This window comes from Hylobates moloch, unplaced genomic scaffold (assembly GCF_009828535.3).
Source record: "Hylobates moloch isolate HMO894 unplaced genomic scaffold, HMol_V3 SCAFFOLD_9, whole genome shotgun sequence".
Classification (NCBI taxonomy): Eukaryota; Metazoa; Chordata; class Mammalia; order Primates; family Hylobatidae; genus Hylobates; species Hylobates moloch.
In genome coordinates, this window is record NW_026652284.1 from 114,870,017 (window position 1) to 114,895,558 (window position 25,542).

At 44.5% G+C, this 25,542-nt stretch overlaps 1 protein-coding gene across 3 annotated transcripts in view; it reads right to left on the reverse strand.

The window, feature by feature from the left end:
* The window catches only part of ZFAT (zinc finger and AT-hook domain containing), a 240,521-nt gene that overhangs the window by 48,141 nt on the left and 166,838 nt on the right, over positions 1–25,542 (reverse strand). For all 3 annotated transcript variants that reach the window (XM_032760486.2, XM_058444407.1, XM_058444406.1), the window contains exon 12: positions 11,236–11,374. In XM_032760486.2, coding sequence (XP_032616377.1) covers positions 11,236–11,374 — 139 coding nt within the window. The remainder of the gene's footprint in view (positions 1–11,235; positions 11,375–25,542) is intronic.

Consider the following 25,542-nt stretch of genomic DNA (forward strand, 5'->3'; position numbering starts at 1 on the left):
AAAAAAAAAAAAACTGGAGAGTCACACAAAAGAATATCTTTCTACAATTATATCAGAAGCAGCAACTAAACTGCAGCCTGGACAAAAGTCTCTTTGAACAGATAGTGCCTTAAGAAGCAAACTCCAGCCTCAGGAGACTAAGGGTAGTGCTGGTGCCAGGTCTGTAGTCTACTGGCCTGAGCCAGGCTGATGCTGGCACCACCGGGCTGCCACCCTGAGCTGGGCCAGGGGAATGAGCCCTCTCACCAACATCCCCAACACCACAGCTGTCTGGAACTGTGAGCTACCAGCAGTAGACAGCTCACAGAACTGTGACATTCCAGCAGGTCATTCCCTAGTCGCAAACTCTGGCCTCCCATCCTTCTCTGCCATGTCTTCTCTGTGGTCCACATGGTCTCTCCTCTATGCCAATGCTTCCACAGCACCCTGGAATCTCAGACCTTCTGGCCAACCAAATCCCCAACATTCACCTTGCCAGAGAGCATGCTCCTTCCCTCTCTTTCTTTGACCACACTCTCTGCTAAGTCCTCTCAGGTGGAGGCTGCTCATGCTCTTGAGCCCCAGGTAAGGAGGATGCCAGGCCCGGGCAGGGCAGCAGTGCCACCTCCACGGTGGAGTGGGGGCATTTCCCCATCCTGTCCCTGCTACCCACAGTGCCAGATCCATCAGACAATTTGGCACCTGGCCCTCTTCACTTAAATACTGTAATATCCATTGACTTTAAGGCCAAGAACCTTCCCTACCATTTCACAATCTGTGGAGTTTCATTCAGTCACCCATATGATTATTCAGCACCACCCATGGGGCTAAATCCAAGCATCTCACTCTGATGACTATCGGCCCTCTGGCCTTCTCTTACTTTCACTGTCATTATTCTGCGATTTCTGGAGGATCTTCAGTTTGCATCCCCTCCCATTTTCTCTCAACCTACCCCTAACTATGCTCCCCTCTCCAAAGAGCACACTCCAGAGCCCAAAACCTACAGCTTTTATTGGCAAAGCCCTCCACGTCCTCAGCCACTTCTCTTTCTCTCAAACCTGCCTGGCAAATCCACAGCCCAGCATCAATCCAAGCCCCAGCCCTCCTTGCTCTGACCCTGGGATGCTGAGACAAATCACAAAGCCATTATTTATTCTTATGGCCACACTTCCAACCTCATGTATTTCCCTAGTCAACTCTGTCCAATTATCCAGAAGATGAACTGCAATTCTCCATCCACCTCATTAAGTCCCCTACATTATTGTCGACTTCCTCTTTCAATCTCAGCCTCAGTTCTTGTCTCCTGCTTCATAATGGGAATATCAGGTAAGAACTTTCCAGACCTTCTTGTACTATACAATTCTATCCCTCTGCACCTGCCTATGCCTGGCCTGACACCAGCTGTGGGTGAGAGTTCCCCTCTGCCTTCCAAGACCCCTTTCTCCTCCTCCTAGAGCACTGATCCTCAGCCCTGTTAGACTCAATGCCCCTTTCTACAACAAAGTTTAAGATTCCTCCATCATCCTGAAGTTTTTTAAAAGCCCCTCAAGTTTTGAAACCCTGCATGGGTGCAAGTACCACTCCACTGAACACTGTGTTCCTCCAGCGTCCACACCTTTCTGCTTTCCCTGTCCCATGGCTGGGTGGCTGAGCCCTCCTACTCTGTCCCATGTCCCCTAGGCTGGGTATCCAGACATTCTTCAGGCTTTTCCTCCTGCCCAGGGCATATATTATCCACAAACTAATGACTTTCCTATCTGTAGCTCCAGTCCAGACTCCTGTCCTAAACTCCAGCCTGGAATGCCTCCCCACAGGTAGACAGGACTGTGCATCCCAGTGTCTCCCACGCCTCCTGGCCAGGCCACTGCAGGCTTCTGCACAGATGGGAGCAACCAACTCCTAAGTGCTCTCTCAGCGTTATTGTCTGTCCTCCACTGATGGTCCACTTCCCACCCAGCACACAACATGGTCCTTTGAAAATGCAGACTAGATCACAGTCTCAAGGTATAAACCCTTCCAATGGTCTTCTGTCTCACCTACAGTAAAATCCTGACTCCTCCCTGTGGCTTGCGAGTCCCGCCTCCCTCCCTCTCTCCCTCATTATCTCCCTTCTCTGTCTTTTGCACTGACCAAGTTCATTCCCTTCCTGGGATAACTGCTGTGCCTCCTGGTTCACGAACTCTTCCCCAAGATCTCCATTTGACCTTCTCCTCATCTTTAGGCACCACCTCTTCAGAAAGGCCCTCCTGGGACTCCTAGCGAAAGCAGCCCCACCAAACACATAGAGCCATCAAAACTCTCTAACGGATTTCCCTACTGTCAGTCTGACATCGTATTAGTATCTTTCCTACACATCTTCATTGTCCTTCCTCCCTTCTGAAGTGGCACCTTCCTAGAGCGGGGACTTCAGGGGCATCATCCACTTATTCGCTGTTCAAGTCCCAGCACCCAGAATCTAGCTTCTCTTCAATCACTCTGTCTTGCATCACTGACTCTGGGTCTTGGCAAATCGTCTTCTTTCTTTAGTTCCTTCTCCAACCATCCCCCTGCTCTCCTTGGACTTCTACACCTCCCCTCTGTACACATCTGTCCCCTCACCAAGTAAGTGTGTTCGGTGTTATCCAAGGGCCTGCCTCGGTGCGGCCCTATCTTCCCCTTTCCTTCACAGCCAGGATTCTGTGGAGTCTCCACTTCCAAGAACTCACCAGAAAGAGGTGCTGTTAGTGATGCCTGGGGTGGAGAACAGGCTGGGATGCAAGTGGAGGAGGCCAGCATTCACATCTCCTCCATCTTTCAAATTTTATTCCATGGGAGAGTAACTGCCCTATTCAAAATAATTACTGAAATTACGATTATAAATTTAAACTAGAAAAATAATATGAAGTCATCACTTCCCTGTCTTTCTTCATTACTTAGGCCAGTGGTTCTAAACTATGGGCAATTTTCCTCCCAGAGAGGCAATGTATGGAGGAACTTTTGGTTGTCACAACTTAGGTGTGCCCAGGGCATCCAGTGGATAGAGGCCAGGGATGCTGCTAAATACCCTACAACACACAGGACAGCCCCCAAAACAAACACTGGCCTGGCCCCAATTGTGAGCAGTACTGAGGTTGAGAAGCCTTGCCTCACACCATAGCATGCTGCTTTCTGCACTCAGTCCTCTCCTGGCATTGCACATGTCAGGATCAGCTAACATTCTCATTGGTTAATCCAATGAATACTCTTCACTCTTTATCTTATCACTAGTACCACCACCAACACTACTAATAACAGATAACAGCATGTGTCTTCCACTAACAGGGCAGTTACCATGCATCAGGCACCTCATACATCAAGTCACAGTTTCTTCCCAATAGCCCAATGACACAGGCACGCTTAGCTTGTTTTATACAGAGGCTTGGCATGGTGAAGTAACCCTTCTGAGGTCACACTGGCAAGGCTAAGAAGTGAATCTAACACACATCCTTAATCCCAGGCTTTGCTATTGTCCAGTGTGACTTCTCTGCATTATATGGCCATGATGACCACATTTTCCAGTCAAGATCTAGTCTTTTGGGGCTTCTGTGACACCACTCACTCCTGTTTCTTCTATCAAGCACCTCTCCAACTCAAATCCCTGTACAGCCTCCTCATCCTCTGTGTGGGGGTCCTAAAGCCTCACAAACAGTCCTCTCTATATCTCTGATATGCAGGTCCAGTGATGTCCCAAAGTATCCCACCTCCCCAATATACATGTGAGCTGAACAAACCACTAAGATGCTTATACTCAGGCAACGAAAGAGCTGAGATGACCACTGAGTCTACCGCAGGCTGCTATGTTTATGTATTGCTCATCAGGGTACTAGGGAAGAAATGGAGGAATTCTGTCCTGATATCAAGGTTGTCTGGACGAATTATACCAGATAAACCTCACGGGGATGTGGCCCACATTTAATCATCTCCCAGATGCAGTTTTGATGTGTTCAATCTCCAAATCAATTCCATGTCAGTGGAATCAAGACAGAGCAGTGTTCTATTATTGGGGTTTCTGTTCTACCAGCTGAGGTTGTGGGTGATTTTCCAAAGAGTCACTAGTACAGAGGCCAACCTGCCAGCCACATGCAGCCCCAGCACCTCTGCCCACTGCTTCCCGGCCCCAACCCTGGTGGAGGCAGAGGAAGGCACCGAGGCAGAAGGCGCCCACTGTCAGCAGAAAGACTGGCAACAAACACCAAATTCTTAAATTCTAGAATATTCTGCAGAAAAGACAGCTCAGATGGATGTTTATTTTCTGAAACTCAAACATACTGTGCTCTTTTTTCAGGCAAGAACAAATGAGCTTCTTTCTTGCCCAGAGGATAAACTTCATTTTTAACTTCCTTTGTTATCGCTTTTTTAAATCACATAAAATCATGTCTTTTCCTTCAATCATCTTTTAAAAACCTCCAAAGTATGAAGACCTCTACGGTTTTTGTTGTTGTTGTTAAGCTGATGCTGCTTCTCCTATAAAGACTTAATATGTGATGATGAACAAAGGCAAACTTTTAAAGGTTAAACTTAGGCTTTAAAATGAAATTAAAGATTCCTTCTGGGGTATTCTTTAGTGGAAACTAATTCAGAGAGGAAAACATTCTTATATTATGTTTAAATTAAACTTAATATGATAATGCCCCCACATTAATTAAAACTTCAGCCTTTGCCACAGTGACTTTAATTAAAGAACAACAAATGAAAATATGTAATCTAGACTGAATGTTTAACTATGCCAGTTAATTGACATCAAAGCTGAGAGAAATTAATTTCTATTTAAATTCATTAAATTCTTAGGCAATGCACAGTAAAGGTCAACGGAAGACTTGGTGAATTTACTCATGGCACTGATATTAAGTGCACACCATAAAAACCAGGAGTCCTCAAATCACGACTTCCCCCCATGGACTGATTAATCAGGTAAAAATACAGAATTTCAAGAGCAACTTAAAAAAACTGGTCATGGTACCCTTTGCTCTTTTTGGAATGCAATATATTGTGGAGCAGTTTCAGGCAGTAAAATATCTCTGCTCCTTTGTGGTGCTTGATGTTATTGAAAATTCAATTTCATTTTCAATAATATAACTCCCAGAATGGCATACAACATTGGGTTGGGCAGTCACAAGACCTGAATCTGGCACTTTCTCAGTTGAGCCAAAGCTTCCTGAAACTCTCAGGTCTTGGTTTTCTCTTCTACTAAGGTGAAGATGCTAAAGTTCATATTCTTTTTTTTTTTTTTTTTTTTTTTTTTTTTTGAGATGAGCCACTGCACTAAAGTTCCTATTCTTAAAAAAGGCACTGAGTGTAGTAAGCAGAATAATGAGCCCCTAAAGACAGCCACATCCTAATCCCCAGAACATGTGAATATGTTACCTTACATGGCAAAAACGATGTGATTTAGTTCAGGATCTTGAGAGGGGGAGGTCATTCTGGTTTCTCCGAGTGGGCCTAATGCTATCACAGGGGTCATTATAAGAAGAAGGCAGGAGAGGGCACAGAGATGCAATCTGAGAGAAGCTCCACTGGCCATTTCTGGCTTTCAAGATGGAGAAGGGGGTCACAAGGCAAGGAATGTAGGTAGCCTCTAGAGGCTAGAAAAGGCCAGGAAAGGGATTCTCCCCTAGAGTATCCAGAAGAAATATTTGTTAGCACTTTGATGTTCACTTGGTGAGACTCATTTTGGACTTCTGACCTTCAGAACTAAGATAATAAATCTGTGTTGTTTTAATCCACTACGAAGTGTGTGGTGACTTGTTACAGTAGCTACAGGCAGCTAACACAGGCACTGACGGATACGAATACGGATAAGGACAAGGAACAAAAGCAGGTAAATTATCCAAGGAAAGTGGCTATGGAATAATTGTATTACACAGATTAACAAGTGAAATATGGAATAGAATTTTGCTGACACTTTCCCTTCCTGTTGTCTCTTAACTCGGTGTCTGTCCTAGGGCCCAGCCAGAGCCCCGGTTCAGAGCTAGGAAATGTTTCAGGGTAGAAATTAACCGGAAGTCACATGCAAGCACTGAGGTGGAGCGTTCCTGGTGACATGGCATGCAATATTCGATCTTACCTGGGACTATCTGAATCCTATTTAAATCCCAGCCCTTCTTCCCACAGGATCCTCAAGAAAAAGAGCAAAAGGGAAAATGTAGCGGAGGAAACAAAGTGCATTTTATTATCAGCCAAGCTGATATCCCAAACCCAACGAGAAACACTTGGCAGAGGAGCATAGCGAGGTCTTCCCATCCACCCCCTCCCCTCACATACGCCCCCAAATCTTGGGATCTGAGACACTCTGGATAACCACAGGGAAGGACTTGGAAAGACATAGGTCTCAGAGTCAGTCTTGGGTCAGATTAGCAATTAGCCTCAGGGATGAAGAAATAAGAGAAAATAAACAGTACCCATGTGTGTGACTTTTCCGCAAACTACCAGCAAATATGGCCCAATTGCTTAAGAGATGACCATGCCTCTTCCTTCTCCTCCTCTTTCTCCTCCTCCTCTCTAATAAGTGCAAACATCTACAAACTTTAGGGGACATCAAACATGTGAGTGACAAAGGCACAGACATCGAATCAGGAGACGGGTTTGGCTTGGCCACTTGCTCGCTCGGTGTGACCTGAGGTCAGTCATTAGCACTCCCTTCATTTCCTTATTTTACAGTAGGAATGATTGTGCCAAGCTCACAGGGCCACTGTGAGAGATAAATTAACACATAAAATAACAATCAATAACACAGCATTATATCACATCACTAGAAGCATGTGCCAAGAACTTATTGAATCTGAGCCATAATAAAAAACAATTGTAAAATTAAGATGTCTAAAAATCAAATACATCACCTGTGGGTTACCTCACAGTTTCTGGATTTCCTGATATGCTATTTTCCCTGAATCTGGTGTAAAAAACTAATATACGAATATACATCCAAGGTACACACGCATACATATTTACATTTTTCTAATATAGCACTTCAAAGTAACATAAAGATTCTAGCAGATGCCAAATACTAAGACGTCTCCTTGACACTTCTCCTCTTATTGCTTTCTCTTGCTCCAGTTACCCACCCTTACACTTCAATGACTCTCTAAAACTGGGGGACACAGCCCCCTGGGAGAAGCAGCTAACTCTGCTCCAGGGCAAGCTGAAGGGGATGTATTCCTTCTGCTGTAATTAGAATATAGAGCTTTGGCGGGAGCTGCCTAGCCCTGGTCCCCAAACTGGGCAGGAATAACAATAACACCACTAAGGATTGCCTTGTTTGACACCAAGTCCCAGTGCCTAGCATGGTGCCAGGCACACTGTAGGCGCCTGAGAGATATATGCTCAAAGTAGAAATATGTAGATAAACATAATAGTGGATTTGAGCCAGTCATCAAGAACTTACTGTTGGCATTCTCTGGGAATCTTAGAGAATGATATCTAATCTTTGCAACTGCTGTGGAGGTAGGTTATGAGCCTTCCTCTTTGGAGGTATATAAACCAAGATTCAGAGAGGTTAAGTACCTGGTCCAAGGTCCACAGTGATCAGAAATCCCAGCCCAGGTCCATCTGACTCCCAAGCCTGTGTTCACTCCAATAACCTAGAGAGACTTGAGGGAGGGCTTGGAAGCCACCGGAAAGCCTGCTAAACCCCATCCTCACCCTGCTACAAGCTCTAGGAGTGAGCAAAAGGTTCGTAAAGCTTAGCACCACAGTATCTGATGCCTCTCACAGCCTGGGATTTACTGAACCAGTTCTTGAGCTAGCTTAATCAGGCGTATTTTAAGGGGAGGAAAGGGGCAGGCCCACTGAAGCAATACAAGTATTTCTTCCTTAAACAGCATGAAATGTGCATTTGTGTGGGAGAATGCTTCAAATCCACATTAATGAAGAAGTGATGGCTAAGAGGAATTTGTCTTCAAAGCATCAGATGCACATAAAATATAAGCCAGGAGTACAATATTTACATAGTGCTCAGTACTACCTTAATTACTACAAAGCATCAGAGTTCTGAGGGATCGGTGCATCCAGACGGGCCCTGGTGGCAGAGACCTGGCAATGTCACCCAGTGCCCTCAGGGTGAAAGGTACGTGGGAACCAAGATACGCAAGCTCATAAGCCAAATGTGCACATGTCCCCCAGCTCCACGTTGAGGGACATCATGTGAGCAGCTTAAACTTGGCCATGGTAGAAGTATTTACACTACAGAAACTGGCAAATTCTACCAGTCAGGCTTCCCCTCCCCCTCCTACTTGGGAAGAGCCTAAGCAGCGGTCCTTCCCGGCAAGCTTTGGGAACACACTGTAAACCACCCAAACTCCACGGAGAACGCCATAGTACCTTCCCTTAGAAACCCACACAGAACCGAAGTATCTGATGTAGGAACTCTCAGCTCCTTTTAGGCCATTTTCCTGACCTCCTCTGCAGCACTGTGCACTGAACCCCTCCCTGGAATCCCAGGATCCCTGTGGCATAGCAGGCAGGAGGGTCTTTCCTAGGAATCAAAAGCTTTGCACATGTCACAGTGTGACAGTGTTTAACACAGCTGATACACAAGGATTCCCTGCACGTGGTTTAAAGGAGACTGTAAAATCCTTTTGAGAAAAATACATGTTATTTGTGTTTTTTATGATGCTATTTTAAGACATCTTCCTCTATATCAAAACATGAAATTATAAAGTCTCATGAGGATATTTCTGGGGGAGTAGAAGAGGAAAATAAAACCAAATGGGGATGGAGAGAGCTACTTGAAATTAATCAAAGGAAAATGAAAAATTCCAGTGCTTCCAAACAATTCAACATTTCCAAACAGTAATTTAATCTGGTTTCATGTTCTTCTTTCATTCTGCTCCCCTCTCCCAGACATAAGAACAATGTGAACTTTGTGCTTCTGAGATTTCTAAACTGTGTTCATACTCCACCAGCCATCTGATTTCAGACACTGTTCTCCTGCCAGAGCACAACGGCGCATTGCCTCTTAAGAGTCAAGAGATGCTGGGTTGTCTCCTTCTTCAACACGCCCCTTGAAGGGAATGGGAGGATAAACATATATATATACATATGCATACAAGTACATATGCATATGCAAATGTTACATCTACATATATATGTACAGATGGCCCTCCACATCCATGGGTTCAACCAACTGCAGATTGAAAATATTCAGGAAAAATAAATAAAAAATAACAATACAAAAACAAAAAAATAATACAAATTAAAAACCAAAGTATAATAACTATTCACATGGCATTTACATTGTATTAGTTATTATAAGTAATCTGGAGGTGATTTAAAGTACATAGCAGGATGTGTGTAGGCTATATCCAAACACCACGCCATTTTATATAATGGACTTGAGCCATCTGCGGATTGTGGTTATCTGCGGAAGGTCCTGGAACCAATCCCCCATGGATGCCTAGGAACAACTGTGAATATATATCTGTGTGTGTCTGTGTGTCTGTGTGTGTATCTCTGAAAGAGGAACCAAAAGCAACCCTGCAAAGATAAAATATAAAACCCCGCTCCTGCCAGGGAATGTCGACTGATTACAGAGAGTCTTAGGAAGTTAACTGGAAACTTAGGGCATGAAACAGTTCAATCTCAGCACATTTTTTCCAAGGCAATGACGAAAGTTTGGAAGCACAGGGCAATGATGGTATCATCACTCAGATCCTCACGCCTGTCCCAACAGCCACAGTAAACATCTATTTCCTGGCAATCCAACCCAAGAGTGTGAAGGATGTGAAAAAGAATCCCTAACCTCCAACTCCAGTTATTTACTGGGGCTGTAAGCCAATCTATTGTCCCCTCTGTGATTCCTGGACATGGGGCATTGGCGTGGGTCATAAAAAACAATGCGATGGCTCCACAAGTCCTAGATATGTTCCAAAAAAAATATACAAAGCAAGGACTGAACATGCGCTGCATGCACGTATTTTTTCATTTAATCCTCTCAACCATCGTGGAAGATGGCTGCTGTGAACTCCATTCTACAGGTGAACAGCCTAAGAGGGAGAGCTTGGGTAACATGCCCAAGATGGCACAGCTAAGAAAGAAGAATGCAGATTGGAGCCAGGGCCCTTCCCACTGCATATCCTGCTCCCCAGCTCCATAAAACTGCCATGAAGAAAACGAAGGCACATGCTCGCCATTACCCCAGATGGATGGCTTTAAAATTATCCTGAGTTTTCTGTGCTGCTCATCTATTTCCGTGCATCAGCCCTGTCACTGAAAGTGCTGAAGGATATAGTCAATTCATTTGTTTTACATTAAGATGCATTTCATGGCTATTACAGCGAGCGGAGCTTCGCGCTGAAACGAAACTCCAAGCATCCCCAGCTGCAGCAGTCTGCAATTCCACATCTCTGTTTACTGGGGGCAGATTCCTAAATCTGTCTTCAGCTTCAAATAGTCACAGGACTTAGGAAAGAGGAGCAGCTAACTGTGTGCTGCAATCATTTTTTAGCTGAAGTATTGAAGTGTAGATATAAATACAACACAATTCTCTGTATGGTAACAGCACATAAGCTAAGCCCTCTCAAGTGGGAATGTGCTTATTTATTGAAATAAAACAACAAAAAACCCCACAAAGTTTTAATAGTTTAAAATGAAAAGAGGTTTTCCTCAATTCTCATTAGTTTAAATGTTCTAGAATGTCTTTTTTTTCTTTTCAGGATGAATAAGTAACAAGCTTACTCAATAAATATTTTTAGATAATCCAAAAAAGTTCACCTATAAATATGCTTACAATAGCATTAGTTATAACTGCAAAGAAAGAAAAATCTAAAAATCCCACAATGTTCAATAACAGAATTGTTAAAGTGTTTCCATTCAACATTGAATGACAAGAAGCCCTTAGAAATCATAATTAGGAAGACAATATATCAAAGAAAAACAACATATTCCTGTTAACGTGAAGAAAGACAACTGAACTTTCATCTCTGCGAACTTTATGCACGGACAAAGAATGGAAGGCAGTGCTGACAAATGAGCATTGATGGGGGTAGTAGAATTTGTGTGTGAATTTTTACTTCTGTCATTTTAGACTTCCACTAAGCTTGCTGTAATATTAACCAGGCAAGAAGTAATGCTGACAAACAATGATAAGGACGATGATGACAACGATTATGACGATGAAGAATGAACATCACTGGCACATTTATGTATCAGAACTGAACTGCAGGATGTCAGCAGCTCTTCCCAATGGGGGACTTGGCCTAGAAGGAAGTGGGAAGGGCCCCAGCTCGCTGGCCCCTCGCCTACCTTGCTGGATGAGCACCTCCGCCGCTAGCTCCCCGGTGCCCACGTTGGCATACTCCTCATTGGGGTGCTTCCTGTTGTAGTGCCGCTTCAGAGAACCAGATATGTTGCAGGAGTAATGGCAATGGGCACAGCGGAAAGGCTGCAGGGACAATGAGGAGGGGTTAGGAAAGGTGAGCCCCAGATGTCTGCCTTTGCTGCTGCTCCCACCTGGTGAGCATTTGACACCCCAAAAGCCTGATATGAGCAGGCCCCATCACCTGTGATATGTTCTAGGGAAAACCACCAGGGCAGGAATGCTGAGACCTGCCTTTGCAGCGACCAACCAAGGGACCCGGACAAGGTGCCCCAGAGGAGGAGCTGTCTCTACTAAGTGAATTTGCTTTTGTTACTTCCATCCACCTCAGAATTTAGTTTTTGTTCAAGAAGAAGACAAAAAAAGCAATACACTAATCTATCATTTTTTTAAGTAAATGACATTAAAAGTAGCTCTCATTACAATTAGTTCCCTGATATACAGTCAGGTGTCACATAATGACATTTCACCCAACTACAGACTGCAAATACAACAGTGGTCACAGCAATAGGTTCTACCATACAGCCTGCAAGTGCAAGCAGGCTATACCTTCTACATGTGTGTAAGTACATTCTATGATGTTCTACAACTAAGAATTTGCTTAAGGACACATTTCTCAGAACGTATCCCTGCCATTCAGTGATGCGTCACTGTATTTGCTTCTTTAGCTAAATGAATTCCTCCGCAGTATTTGCCTGCAAGCACTGGCACACACAAGTGTCAACCCTCAGGGAAGTCCGGCAGGTAAAATCTATTTCTCAGGCCCACCTGGTCAAGACAAGGCACTTTCAGGATGAGGCCACATATGAGTCATGCAGTCTTGCCTTTCCTCTTGCACAATGCTTCGGAGGCTGCATAAATAGTGGGGCTGGGGAAAGAGGCGCCTGCTGGGCCCCTGGGGAAACTCAGTGAGACCTGGCCTTTGGCTGGTCGACGGACGGGAATCTCCATCACTATCAAATTCCATCCCACGGCCCCTGGTCAGGAGCTGCCAGCATGCCCCTGTAATCCACGTGCTGTATGATTCTGACAGTGCCCCAGGGTCATTCAGGGCCTGTTTGATGACCCAGCAGCCTTCTAGCCCAGGAGGAGCAGAAGAACATGGAGCAGCCACAATGGGAGCAGCACTCTGCCTGGTGCAGGGGACTCAGATGGAGCAAGTCCAGCCACACCTCTGGCCTTGACCAATGATGGAACCTCAGGCAGGTCGTGAAACTTCTCTTAGCATGGATCTTTTCATCAGGGAAATGAAGATCATACCCATGTCATAAGGTTGTTGTGAGAATTAAATGGTATCATATAAACTGATACCTAAAATGCCGTTCAAAGCATTTCTTATTGATTTTATCAGCAATTCTATCACAATTCTTACTGTGCATCTGGAAGCTAATGCACCACTGCATCTATTAAGACCTCAAACACTACCTTTATTCCTCGACCGTGCAATTCATCAATCTTTTCACCACTGTTGCCCAGAAGACCTAAACTAGCAACTGCAATGTCTGAATGTGAAGTGCACCAACAGAGAGAAAATGTCCTCTCATCTTTGAAGCTTAGATCAGCCCCGTTTTCAAGGTTTCTTCCCTTCAAGTATAAAACTGTGATGAAGTATCCCCATAGAGGCAGATGGGAGAGAGGAAGAAGGAGAGGAGGAGGAAGAGGGAGAGAGAGAAGGGAGAGAGGGAGAGAGGGGAGAGAGGGAGAGAGGGGAGAGAGGGAGAGAGGGGAGAGAGGGAGAAAGGGGAGACAAGAAGAGAGAGGAGGAGAGAGAGGGGAGACAAGGAAAGAGACGGGGAGAGGGACAGAAGGGAGAGAGAGAAAGAGAGGGAAAGGAAGAGGGGGAGAGGGAGAGAGAGAGGGAGAACAGAGAGAGAGAGATAGAGAGAAGGAGAGAGTGAGAGAGGAGGGAAGAAAGGAAGCAAATGAAGAGGAAAATCTTCCACCTCAGCCCCTGCCTAAGTCACGCTCCTTCCTCGTAGGCGCCTTGCCCACCACCTGCTCCAAGAGCAGCTCTCCCTTCTGACTTCATGCTGTCACCTCCCTTTCTCAGGCTTCTGCCATCTCCCAGCAAACAACTCCTGGGGGTGCCGCCTGCTCAGACCTCATGCTCCTCCATCCTATCTCCTTAGGCTGGCTGCCCCGTCCCACTATGACAGTTGTGACATTGTCATGCCACTGTCCCCAGGTTCTGCCAGGACTCAACTTTCTAGATTTATTTACAAGATCTGCAAGCCAGGCTTAATGTGAAGTGCTGGATCTCTCTGAGGTGCTGGCCTTGGGCTGGATTTGTTCTTCTGCTCTGGTCCCAATTATCATTTTTGCATTGTTGATTAGTGGATCTATATGTTTTGTTGGGTCATCTCTCCTGAACCATACACAGAAATTTTCAACTGCCTTCCAGGTATCTCCACAGGGATGTTCTATAGGCACCTTAAACTTTGGACTCACATCTTTCTGCAAAATCAGTTAGTCATCAAAGACAGAAACCCACAGCCATCTTTCATTTTTCCTTCTTTCTTACTATTCAACTGATCACAGTCTTCTCCAGCCTTTCTGGGAAGCCTTTCCAGAGGGCCCCTGTCCTTCTCTCTCTCTCTCTCCAGCACAGAGAAGGAGACCCTCCCAGCCTATGAAGGGAATACTGCCATCCCCAGAAGGGCCATTCTTGGAAAGACACAGGGCAGTTAATCTGGTCGGTCAACCTGCTCTAAAACATTCCCCAGGGACTTCGTCCTACACCAAGGCCACACTCTGATTACCGGATGCTTTGTGCCGGATGCTTTGTGCCACACTGTACGTGCTGCGTTTCTACATTAAGTCCCTGGGTAAGGAATCCTTGGAGTTTGGCCCACGGCATTTACTAAACAAAAGGACCTGGAAGAAAGGCAGAATTTGTCGGGCTTTCTCATCTATCTAGTGCGCAGAGAACAAAAGGTCTAGAATTCTAATATATGATTACTGCAAAGTTAAAATAAAAGCTAAACCATTTTCAAATGCTTTCATCTCTAAATAAGCAAATAACATGAAGATATTATTTTTAGAATGTTAGCATTTACACAGAAATCAAAAAGAAAAAGTGAAAATGCCATATTGCCAGCATCGGGCAGTCAGTGGGCATAAAAGGCAGGAAGAAAAAGGGCGATGAAAATAAGAAATGGTCCTGCAAACCTAGCTTCAGACTCGAGAGCCAATTTCACCCTTCTTGCAGCAAAGCAGATAAACAGCTTCCTGTGAGTTCAGCTCGCTTTCTTCCCCATGCCCATCCATTGGCAGAATTGGTAATGAGAAGAAAAATTGCCAAAATGTAAGCATATTGGCAAAAAATGTATGTGTGAGCCCAAATGAGGATTCAGTCTCTTGAGCTAGCAATTTCTATCAAAATTTTCAATTCTGAGAGTTGAAAGAAACACTTGGCGAAATCTTCCCTCCATGGAAGATTTTCTTCTGTAGCCTCTCCAGCAGTCTGCTGTCTACTTAGCCTCTGCTTTGATGCAGGGGGTTCAAAACATGCCCCAGCAGCCTTTTCACTGCTGACCAGTGCAGGGGGAGTTAGGAAGATAAACCTCCCAGACTCTTTCCTTCATTGGTCTTGCTTCTATCCTTCATATCCATTAGAACCTCTACATGAAGTCAATTACTATCGGGGAATCTGCCCCGATATTCATGTAGGTTCTTTTCTATTTTCTCTAAGCGTTGGCCAGTTTGAGAAATAAAGGCACAGAGTACAAAAGAGAGAAATTTTAAAGCTGAGCATCCGGGGGAGACATCACATGTCGGTAGGTTCCGTGATGCCCCACAAGCCGCAAAAACCAGCACGTTTTTATTAGGGATTTTCAAAAGGGGAGGCAGTGTGCGAATAGGTGTGGGTCACAGACATCAAGTACTTTACAAGGTAACAGAATATCACAAGGCAAGTGGAGGCAGGGCGAGATCACAGGACCACAGGACCGAGTTGAAATTAAAATTGCTAATGAACTTTCGGGAACCATTGTCATTGATAACATCTTATCAGGAGACAGGGTTTTTGAGATCAACCGGTCTGACCAAAATTTATTAGGCGGGAATTTCCTCTTCCTAATAAGCCTGGGAGTGCTATGGGAAACTGGGGTCTATTTCACCCCTGCAATCTTGACCATAACAGAGGGCTACGCCCAGGGGAGCCGTTCATAGGCCTACCCCCAGGCGTGCATTCTCTTTCTCAGGGATGTTCCTTGCTGAGAAAAAGAATTCAGTGATATTTCTCCCATTTGCTTTTGAAAGAAGAGAAATATGGCTCTGTTCCGTCTGGCTCACTGGTGGTCAGAGTTTAAGGTTATCTCTCTTGTTCTCTGAACAATCGCTGTTATCCTGTTCTTTTTTTAAGGTGCCCAGATTTCATATTGCTCAAACACACATGCTGTACAATTTGTGCAGTTAATGCAATTATTACAGGGTCCTGAGGCAACATACATCCTCCTTAGCTGACAGGATTAAGAGATTAAAGACAGGCATAGGAAATCACAAGGGTATTGACTGGGGAAGTAATAAGTGTCCGTGAAATCTTCACAATGTATGTTTAGATACTGCAGTAAAGACAGGCATAAGAAATTATAAAAGTATTAATTTGGGGAACTAATAAATGTCCATAAAATCTTCACAATTCAAGTTCTTCTGCCATGGCTTCAGCCGGTCCCTCCGTTTCGGGTCCCTGACTTCCTGCAACAAATTACCACCCATTTTCTGCTGGGGATCTTCTCTCCTGAAGTGTGGGAACTGAGCCTCACCTAGGCTCTTCAAGCAAAACAAGTTCTGACCTGTGAGGCACTGCCACAGGCCAGCAGGGAATTCTCCCCGGGCTGATGCAGAGGAGGAGACAGGCAGAGGGAGGGAATAGCATCGCTAACTGCAAGTCTCAAGGTTTCATTTATGAAGCATATATTTACTGACCTCTGACTGTCCTCTGACCCTCAGGGATACATGGCAAATGTGGCAGATTTGTGATTCCCTAAATATATACAGGTTTGGGGACTTAAACATCAACTCCAAAGATTAAATGCTATCTGGGCAAACTAAATCATAGAACTTGGTTTCTAAGTCAGAAACTCACAAGCAACAAATGACACTAGATCTCAAAAGGGAAGTTATTTATTCAGAGCTTTCAGGACAGAATCCAGCCTAGAGTTGGGAGGAAGATATAAACTGGCTCCATAGCTCATTTGGAATGCAACATCAAAGTTCTTATCATGGTCCAAAAAACAAGACAGGGAGTCCATTAGCATAGCTATTATTCAATGTTGCACAGAAGTTCTTAACCAGAGTAATGAGATCTAACATGATAAATATTACTGATTTCTCTAATTTTTACTGATAGCTACTATATGCCAGATAGCTCTAAATGTTTTGCATGGATTAATTCCTATAAGTCTCACATCAAGCTCATATGGTACGTGCAATTATTATCCTCATTTTTACAGTAAGGAAACTGAGACACAGAATGGTTTAGAGATTTGCCAAAGTTTCACAGTCTCCCAGCCTGGCTACTTGATTTGCATCAGATTTGGGGCCCCAGGCCCAGCCAACAATAAAGAGATGATTTGGCTTTCCACTGGCCATTTTTTTCCCTAGCATATATCTCCCTAAAACCACAACTGAGAGGGGCACAGGCTGGTATTCTTGGGTCTCCTGGACATAAAGTGGCCCAGATCTAAGTATCAACCTCTAGACCGAGGAACCCCACGGTGGACCGGGAGAGATGTGGGCAGTTACTGGGCTATCATTAGGAGGCAGGGACTTGGCAGGGGAGAAGACGAGGGTCGATACCAGCCAGGTCAACACAGTGTGCTGTGTGCTGGGTCAGGAAAGTAATGACAGACAATAGGAGCCCCTGGTAGGTGTCAGGCGGGACAATGGCCAACTTCCCATTTTGAAATATCACTCTGGATACCTGGAAGTTAAATGGAAAATGGACTTGAAAGGAACAAGACTGGAAGCAGGGAACCAATTATCCAGTTAACTGCAGTGGTATGGACGAGAGATACTAAAGGCTTAAAATGAAGCAGGGGAATAAAAATATGGGAAAAGAAGAGAATATTTAAGAGAGATGAAGAAGGTAAAACCAGCCAGACCTGATGGCTGGGATGATGTGTGAGAGGGAGGAGATGGAGTCTCTAGGATGACTCCCAAACTTCCAGCATGGATGACAGAAGGCAAGGAAGGCCACCAGCAAAACGGAAGTCATATGGATAATGGGAGGGAGAGGGTGTATTCCTAGAACTCTGAACATCCCACAAGGTGAGTCTAGAACTCAGAGGATAGCTCTGGGCTGCAAATACAGATCAGAGCACAGGCAACTAGCAGAGGTCCTAAGACTGAATGTGGCCATAGAAAGAGTATATCAAGTGAGAAGAGAAGCAGGATTGGAACAACACCCTGGAACGCAGGAGCAGGTAGGCAAAAGGAGGCAGTCTTGGAAGAAGGATGAGAGAGGATAGCAGGTGCGGGGATCAGGGGAGTCTGGAATCATGGGATCTGAGGAATAAGGTCCTTCAGGTAGGGGAGGAAAATGGAGCTGAGTGTTCTAAGAAATCCAACAGGAAGGGGCCTCCCCCGTGTCCACTGGACCTGGCAATCAGGGGGTGGCACCGGTGACCTACCAAGAAGAGGTTCAGCAGCATGAGAAAGACAAAAGCCAGGCTTTGGCAAGTCAAAAGAGAAAAGACGAGGAGCGCAAGCTGGGCTTTGGGTCATGTTCCTTTTTCCAAAAGGTGGCATCAAAAAACTCTTTCTCAAAAGGTACATTGGGTCAGGCGCAGTGGCTCACGCCTGTAATCCCAGCACTTTGGGAGGCTGAGGAGGGCAGATCACTTGAGGTCAAGAGTTCGAGACCAGCCTGGGTAACATGGCAAAACCCCTTCTCTACTAAAAATACAAAAATTAGCCAGGCATGGTGGTACGTGCCTGTAGTCCCAGCTACTTGTGGGGCTGAGGCACGAGAATTGCTTGAACCTGGGAGACAGAGGTCTCAGTGAGCCAAGATTGCACCACTGCATTCCAGCCTGGGTGACAAAGTGAGACCCTGTCGCAAAAAAAAAAAAAGATAAAGATTAAAAAGAGATACATTGAAGATTTACAATTTGAGTTGAAAGAAAACGAGATTGAATGTGTTAAAGCTGAAACTCTTTAAGTCCTTATTTTTATGTCGAGAAAGCAGGTAAGATGTCACCACCATAGGAGGAATCTGGGTGACAGAGTGAGACCCTGTCTCTTAAAAATAAAAAGCAGGTAAAATACACATTTTCATAATTTGAGAATTTGCTGTTTTGGTTCTCTAAATAGAAAGAAAGAGAATAGAAGAGGACAGGGAATCATATCTCACACGTGAAACTGGGTTCTGAAAAACCTGATTAGAAGACATCTGAAAACCTCTAACTATATTAAAGTGATCACATTTCCCATCGGCACCAAAGAAGGGACCTAGAGGAACGTTTGAAAGCAGATGAGAAGCTGGTGATGAGGTAATGTTCAAGGTCGTGACATTGGCAACTGACTGCAATGTACAGGACGGCTTTTTGGTAAAAGGAGGAGTTGCTCTGTTGGCTCCTATTCGCAGCAAGCAAGAAGGCTGTCATCAGGTAAGGTTTTTGCAGTCTAATTTGTGCAACCAAGTATGGTATTAAGGTGGCACATACATCAAAAGGCTCAAAGATCAGATGTGAATCCGCCCCTTTGTTGATAGGCCTACCTTGGAGAGGGTGAAGAAGAATAAAGGCAAAACAGAAAGTGCCAGATGACACTAGTGTGTGAAACCTGGGGCCATACATCACTATTTCAACCTTAGTTTAACAACCTGGCTGATGTAGTAATAGAGATACAGACAGAGATAGACATACAGAAGGAGACTAACCACCCGTCTGGTATCAGAAAATTTGGATTCAAATGCAGAAAAAGGCCATGTAATGGTTATGACCTACATGAAGTGGACTGGTTGGTACAAGACCATTTATACACTGCTGATAGACGTGGTGTTTTTAGAATGTGGAAGGACCTTTACAACACAGAAGGACCTTCTCAAGGACATGATTGCGTTCTATGTCAAGCAAGGGTAGAAGAGTGGAGTGCGGGAGCATGAATGATCCAGGAGCAGGAGAAGAGGGTCAGGTGTTAGGCCCACCACTAACAGTGGAGTCACTTTGGCCAAGTCATTACATCTCCACTGCTTTTGATTCCATATCTGTGAAATGGGAGAGCAAACCTTCCCTGCCTACCTGACGGAGATTAGACGGGCCACCAAAAACACAGAGTATAACTGTGCTTTAAGAATCATAAAACCCCATAGGCCTCACTACTGTGGTCTTTAATCAGTTCATTAGCATATTAGCACAGGCAACTAGCAAATGCCCTAAGACTGAATGCAGCCATAGAAAGAGAGTGTATAAAGTGAGAAGAGAAGCAGGATTGGAACAGCACCCTGGGATGCAAGGGCAGGCAGCCAAAAGGAGATGGGCTCGGAAGAAGGACAAGAGAGGACAGACAGTAGGTGGGAGGATCAGGGGACTGTGGAGTCTGGAACTCCATCTCCTCCCTCTCACATCATCTCAGCCCTCAGGACTGGCTGGTTTTACCCTCTCTATCTCTCTTAAATGTTCTCTTTTAACATGTTCACATATTTTTATTCCCCTGTCTAATGTGGTCATCTGAGGCTCCAAGAAACCTCCTGGTGGGTGTCCTCCCAATTTCCCCCATGACAAGAACATTCCCTTCCCTTCTAGAGAAGCTCTTCTCTTCATGTAGCCTGGGACTCTGTGTAGGAGCCTGCCTGCCTGCAGTACGGAGGCACAGAGTCCCTCCACCAACTTCAAAGGCTACGGAAAGTCCCACCTACACCACCATGACCCTATTAAACTGTACCTACTTATACATCAACTGCCCTGGACTCAGTCCTGTAAATGTAAGTAAAAAGACCTTTAAAATGTTGCATGTTAAGCCACTTAGAAACACTAATCATCACTCTCATATGCCGTTATTCCTCCATGGCCATCTAGAGCACTGGGAAATTCTGAAAAAATGAAAAAACTCTAACCTAAAAAATAGATTTCAAGTGTCATGAAATTTTTATGAACTATATTTAACCATCAATTAAGTTTAACTTTGGCCTGTAGGCATTTGTTCATCTTGATTTTGTAGTTTTCCTGTAGTTTGGGGTCATTTTTTAGGCTCACGAAAATGTGCTCAGGGTTCCGTGGATCAAGTGGCCCTGCCCACTGGCACCAGAGGGGAGAGGGGCCAGTTCTCGTAGACCCAGCAGGACTCCGGGCCCTGGGTTCCATGTGCTGGCCAGGACAGCAGGCTCTGTCAGCGCTTCCTCACGTGACCTTAAGGGAAATCTGGACTTCAGATTTGGAGATAGCCATGCATATAGTTTGAATATTTTTCCCTCCAGAACTCATGTTGAAATTTAATATTATTGAGTATTGAGGGGTATTGAGAGTTTGGGCATTTAAGATGTGACTGAATTATGAGGGCTCTGCCCTCATGAATGGATTTACCCATTCAAGGACTGACGGATTAATGGGTTGTCATGGGAGAGGAATTGGTGGCTTTATTAAGAGGAGGAAGGGGACATGCACTAGCAAACGAACACTCTCAGCCCCCTCACCATGAGATATCCTGCACTGCCTTGGGACTCTGCAGAGTCCCCACCAACAAGAAGGCTCTCAACCAGATGCAGCCCCTTGACCCTGAACTTCACAGCCTCCAGAACTGTGAGAAATAAATTCCTTTTCTTTATAAATTACCCAGTTTCAAGTATTACGTTATAAGCAACAGAAAATGGACTAATACAAGCCAATCATCAGTTAATCTTCATTTACCACAAGTAAAGAGACAGACAAAAAAAGAGATGAGGAAAGAAGGAAAGGAAGAAAGAAAAAAAGGAAAGAAAAGGGAGAGAGAGGGAAGGGAAGAGAACGGAGAAATTAATGCCAGTGAGGAATGACAATCACAGGATCAATCAACCATGATCCACTGAAAGATAAGAAAAATTGGCAAAATATGTCATCACCTCACATAAAAATTAAATGCCAAATCATGCTGCCATTTCTTTCCAAAAAGATCTCTTATCTTTACTTATAAATAAAGTATCTGCTGAGTATCTGCTACATGCCAAGCAATATGTTAGGAACTGGAGGTGGCTGGCACCACACTCACAGGCATTCCACTAAATCCTCTTACCTCATTCACCACCTTCTACTGGAGGTCCTGAGTGTTTACATCTTACCTCCTCCCTCCCAGATGCCAGGACCCGGAAGGCCAGGCCAGCTGGTAACTTTCTTCCCTTCCTGCCTGATCCAGACCTGCCCACTTCTCTGACCACATCCCTCTTCACGGTCACCCTCGTTCACTAGACTCGAATCATATTGGCTCCTTTCTCATTTGCATTCTCACTCCCCCTCTATCCAGAACACCCCATCCGCAGATTTCCCTCAGGCAGCTGTGTCCTGGACCAAAGTCAAGTCTCCAAACTGCCCTTCTTACCCTAATCTTGATCCTGCCATTCTCTCTACAACAAGTGTCTTTCTTTTCTTTCCAACTTTTATTTTAGGCTCAAAGGGTACATGTGCAGATTTGTTACACGGGTAAATTGCAAGTCACAGGGGTTTGGTGTACAGATAATTTTGTTACCAGGTAATTAGCATAATACCAAACAGGTAGTTTTTCAATCCTCATCCTCCTCCCACCACCCTCAAGCAGGCCCCATTGTGTACTGTTCCCTTCTTTGTGTCCATGTGTACTCAGTAAGTACCCACTTATAAGTGACAATATGTGGTATTACAGTTTTGTTTTATTGCACTAACTCGCTTAGGATAATGGCCTCCAGCTTGATCCATGTTGCTGCATAGGATACGATCTCACACAACAAGTGTCTTTATCAGCCCCCTGCTCAGAGCCTTCAAGGTCTGCCAGAGCCTGTGGAGAGCCCCAGATGACCCGTCCGCACCTCTTTGTAATAGTGAGCAAGGTACATGCAGGTATTGTACAGAAGTGAGGGTGGGGGGCAGGGGAAGGAGAGCATGTACCAAGCCCCAAATAACCTGCCCACACCTCTCTGTGATACTCAGCCAGACACATGCAGTTACTGCACAGAAGAAGAGATGGGGTAATGTACAAATCCCCAGATGACCTGCTCACACCTCTCTCTGATAGTCAGCCAGGCACATGCGGGAGATGTGCAGGAGCTTGCTCCAAACCATCTCACTCCTGCAGCTGCCACTCATGTTTTCAAGCCATTCCTTTTTCACTGAGAACATTCCCCACCTGCTCTCTCTACTTCACTAACTTTCAGGACAACTTCAGCACACAGGAGGCTGTTCCTGCCCCCTTTAGTGGATCTCGCAACTGTTGTATGCAGGCATCCACTTCTGTCCTTCTGATATTGCTCTATTCTACTGAGTTCCTTGGGTCAGGCTCTCTGTATCTTCCCCTCAATATCCTTGAGAAAGAATCTATTGATTCTAATACTAGATGACACCAAAGTGAGAAGGGGCTATGGTCATCTAGTGAAACATGCCACTGACTGTGAAAATCGGCAAAACTTGTCTGAATGAACAAGTTGATCACGTTGGATTCAACGCTGCCCCATTCATTCCAAGCAATGCATCAAGCCTTAGATCCCCAAAGCATAAATCGTAGGATGACACTGTATAAATACCCACCCTCCCCATTTAAAACAACGCCCCCTCTTATGCGTTGAAAGAAGATAATATTATTATGCTTCACAGATTTGAGCCAAACTTGATGAGTTCAACATTTTATTTATCCCCAAGTTATTAAAAATGTCTACCCATTGTCTTGTGGTACTAAGAGTGGGAATGTTCATCAGCTAGGCTCCCATCCATTCTTCACATACCTCAGCTCGCTTCTTACTACCCCTACCTTCACCCTGAAATTTTCTCTAACTCTCCCAGGAAGATGTAAGTTCTTCTTCTCATCTGTCCCCCAACACCTGGTAAAGCACTAACCCTGCTATGGTGTAACTGCCACCTGCCTCTCCAGGTCTGCCGTCCACAGGCTGCAAATCCTTTGAGAGTAGAGTCCACATCAGAACCCGCTCACCTATGCTCCCACGGCAGCCAGTGCAGTGCCCAGCACAGGCAGACGCTCAAATACAGTTATGTGGCTTAAAGAAAAAGGGAAGATTGCTTGCCTCTGTTAATGATTCACATGTAGTTAGTCCAGCAAAGCCTCCTAACAACAACAACAAAAGAAAAAAACTAAAAATCTGGTTAAAATGGTTTTAAAAAAAAAATCAAATTTAAGAACTTTAAGAGACATCATAAAGTGAAGAAAAGCCAAATGAGGAGAAACTGTATTCCTAACATATAACCAAAAATGCCCACACTTAAAAGAGATAAATAATTCCTGAAGACAAGTAAGATAACAACAAAATCACCCAATAGAAAAACGAAAAAATAGTTGAACAGATACTTTACTAGAAGAAAAGGTGGAGGAGGGAGGGAAGGATAGTAAAAGAAAGTAAAGAAATCCAAACAGCTAAAAAAATATGAAAAGGGGCTCAACCTCATTAACAATCATGAAGATAAAAGTAAAACCACATAGAAGGTCACTGCACAGCCACCAGACTGGCAACACGGCATGTTCACACCAAGATATGGACCAATAGAGGCTAATGTGTGCTGCTGCAAACTGGCGCAACCACTCTGGAAAACAGTTGAGCATCACCTAGCAAAGCTGAAGCTGTGCATCCCATGGCCTGCAAAGTCCTCTGTGGGTGTATGCATCTTGGAGAAACTGGTGGACAAGCATACCAGGGGACACACATGTCATGAGTCCACAGCAACTGAGCTCATAAAAGCAACAAAACAGAAGGAATCCAATTATCCACTGCAATTGAATGAATAATTACATCATGCTAGGTTCACATGGTGAAGTCATATTTCACATAAGGGCATACGTACTGCAAAGAAATGAGTGAACTAGGGCTACACGTGAGAACTGGTCAGCCTGACCAATGTAACTCTGAGTAAAGAAGTAAACTTCCAAACAAATATACAAGGCCAGGTGCAGTGGCTCACACCTGTAATCCCAGCACTTTGGGAGGCTGAGGTGGGAGAAATGGTTAAGCCCAGGAGTTCGAGACCAGCCTGGGCAACATACTGAGACTCTGTCTCTACAAAAAAAAATTTTTTAATTAGCTAGACGTGGTGGCACACGTCCACTCTGTAGTACCAGCTAGTCCGGGGGCCAAGGTGAGAGGATCCCTGGAGCCCAGGAGTTCAAGACCAGCCTGGGCAACATAGCAAGACTCTGTCTCTACAAAAAGTAATAAAAAAAATTAGTTAGACGTGGTTTAGAGATGCATACGTGGTTGGCAAAACTATAATGAAATAAAAAAGTATTAGGCTGATGCAAAAGCAATTATGGTTTTTGCCATTAAAAGTAAGGCCATCCATGTATGCATCTCTAAACAAGGTGCTTTAGCATGTGTTTTACTGGCAAAAACCACAATTACTTTTGCACCAACCTAATAATTGTCATTGAAGTCGGGACAGTGGTGACTTTTGGGACAGAGAAAGGGTAGGCTCAGGAAGACCCCACAGGAGAGTGTCTGGCAATGGTCTATTTCTGGGCAGCAGCTATGCAAGTGTTCACTTCATAATTATTCATCACACCACATCTTCATGTCATATGTACTATTCTGGACATACATTCTATTTCACAATAAGAAAAGTAAAGAAAGAAAGACAGTAAAAGGAAATGTAATGACCAAATGGGTAAAGAGGCAACAGAGGCCCCCTTCACAAGGTTTTTATGAGGATTATAGAGAACTTACATTAAATGCCTAGAATGATACATACCACCCAACTGGTAGTTATTACTAACATTAATAACACTGACGATAACAACACTTATTGCAGCACATGCAAAGTGATTTTTAGGTTTATTTTCTTTCATCTGTGTGATAAAAACTGCATTGATACTGTAACATATTCCAAAAAGGAGGCTATAGTAGGAATTTCTCTCTAAAGACCCAGTGACAGGCCTGAGGAAATATTAACTATAACTCTGGCATTGCCAAGCTTAAATCAAGTTACACAGGTGGAGAGATGGTCTTGATCATGCAAGTGCTTCCCGAGGGGTTTTGGTGTTAGGACACCTATAAGATTTACTACAGCACTTCTGCGGCTGAGGAAATGCGACAGGAAGATGACGTTTTTTTCATTAATGTCTGGGGTGGC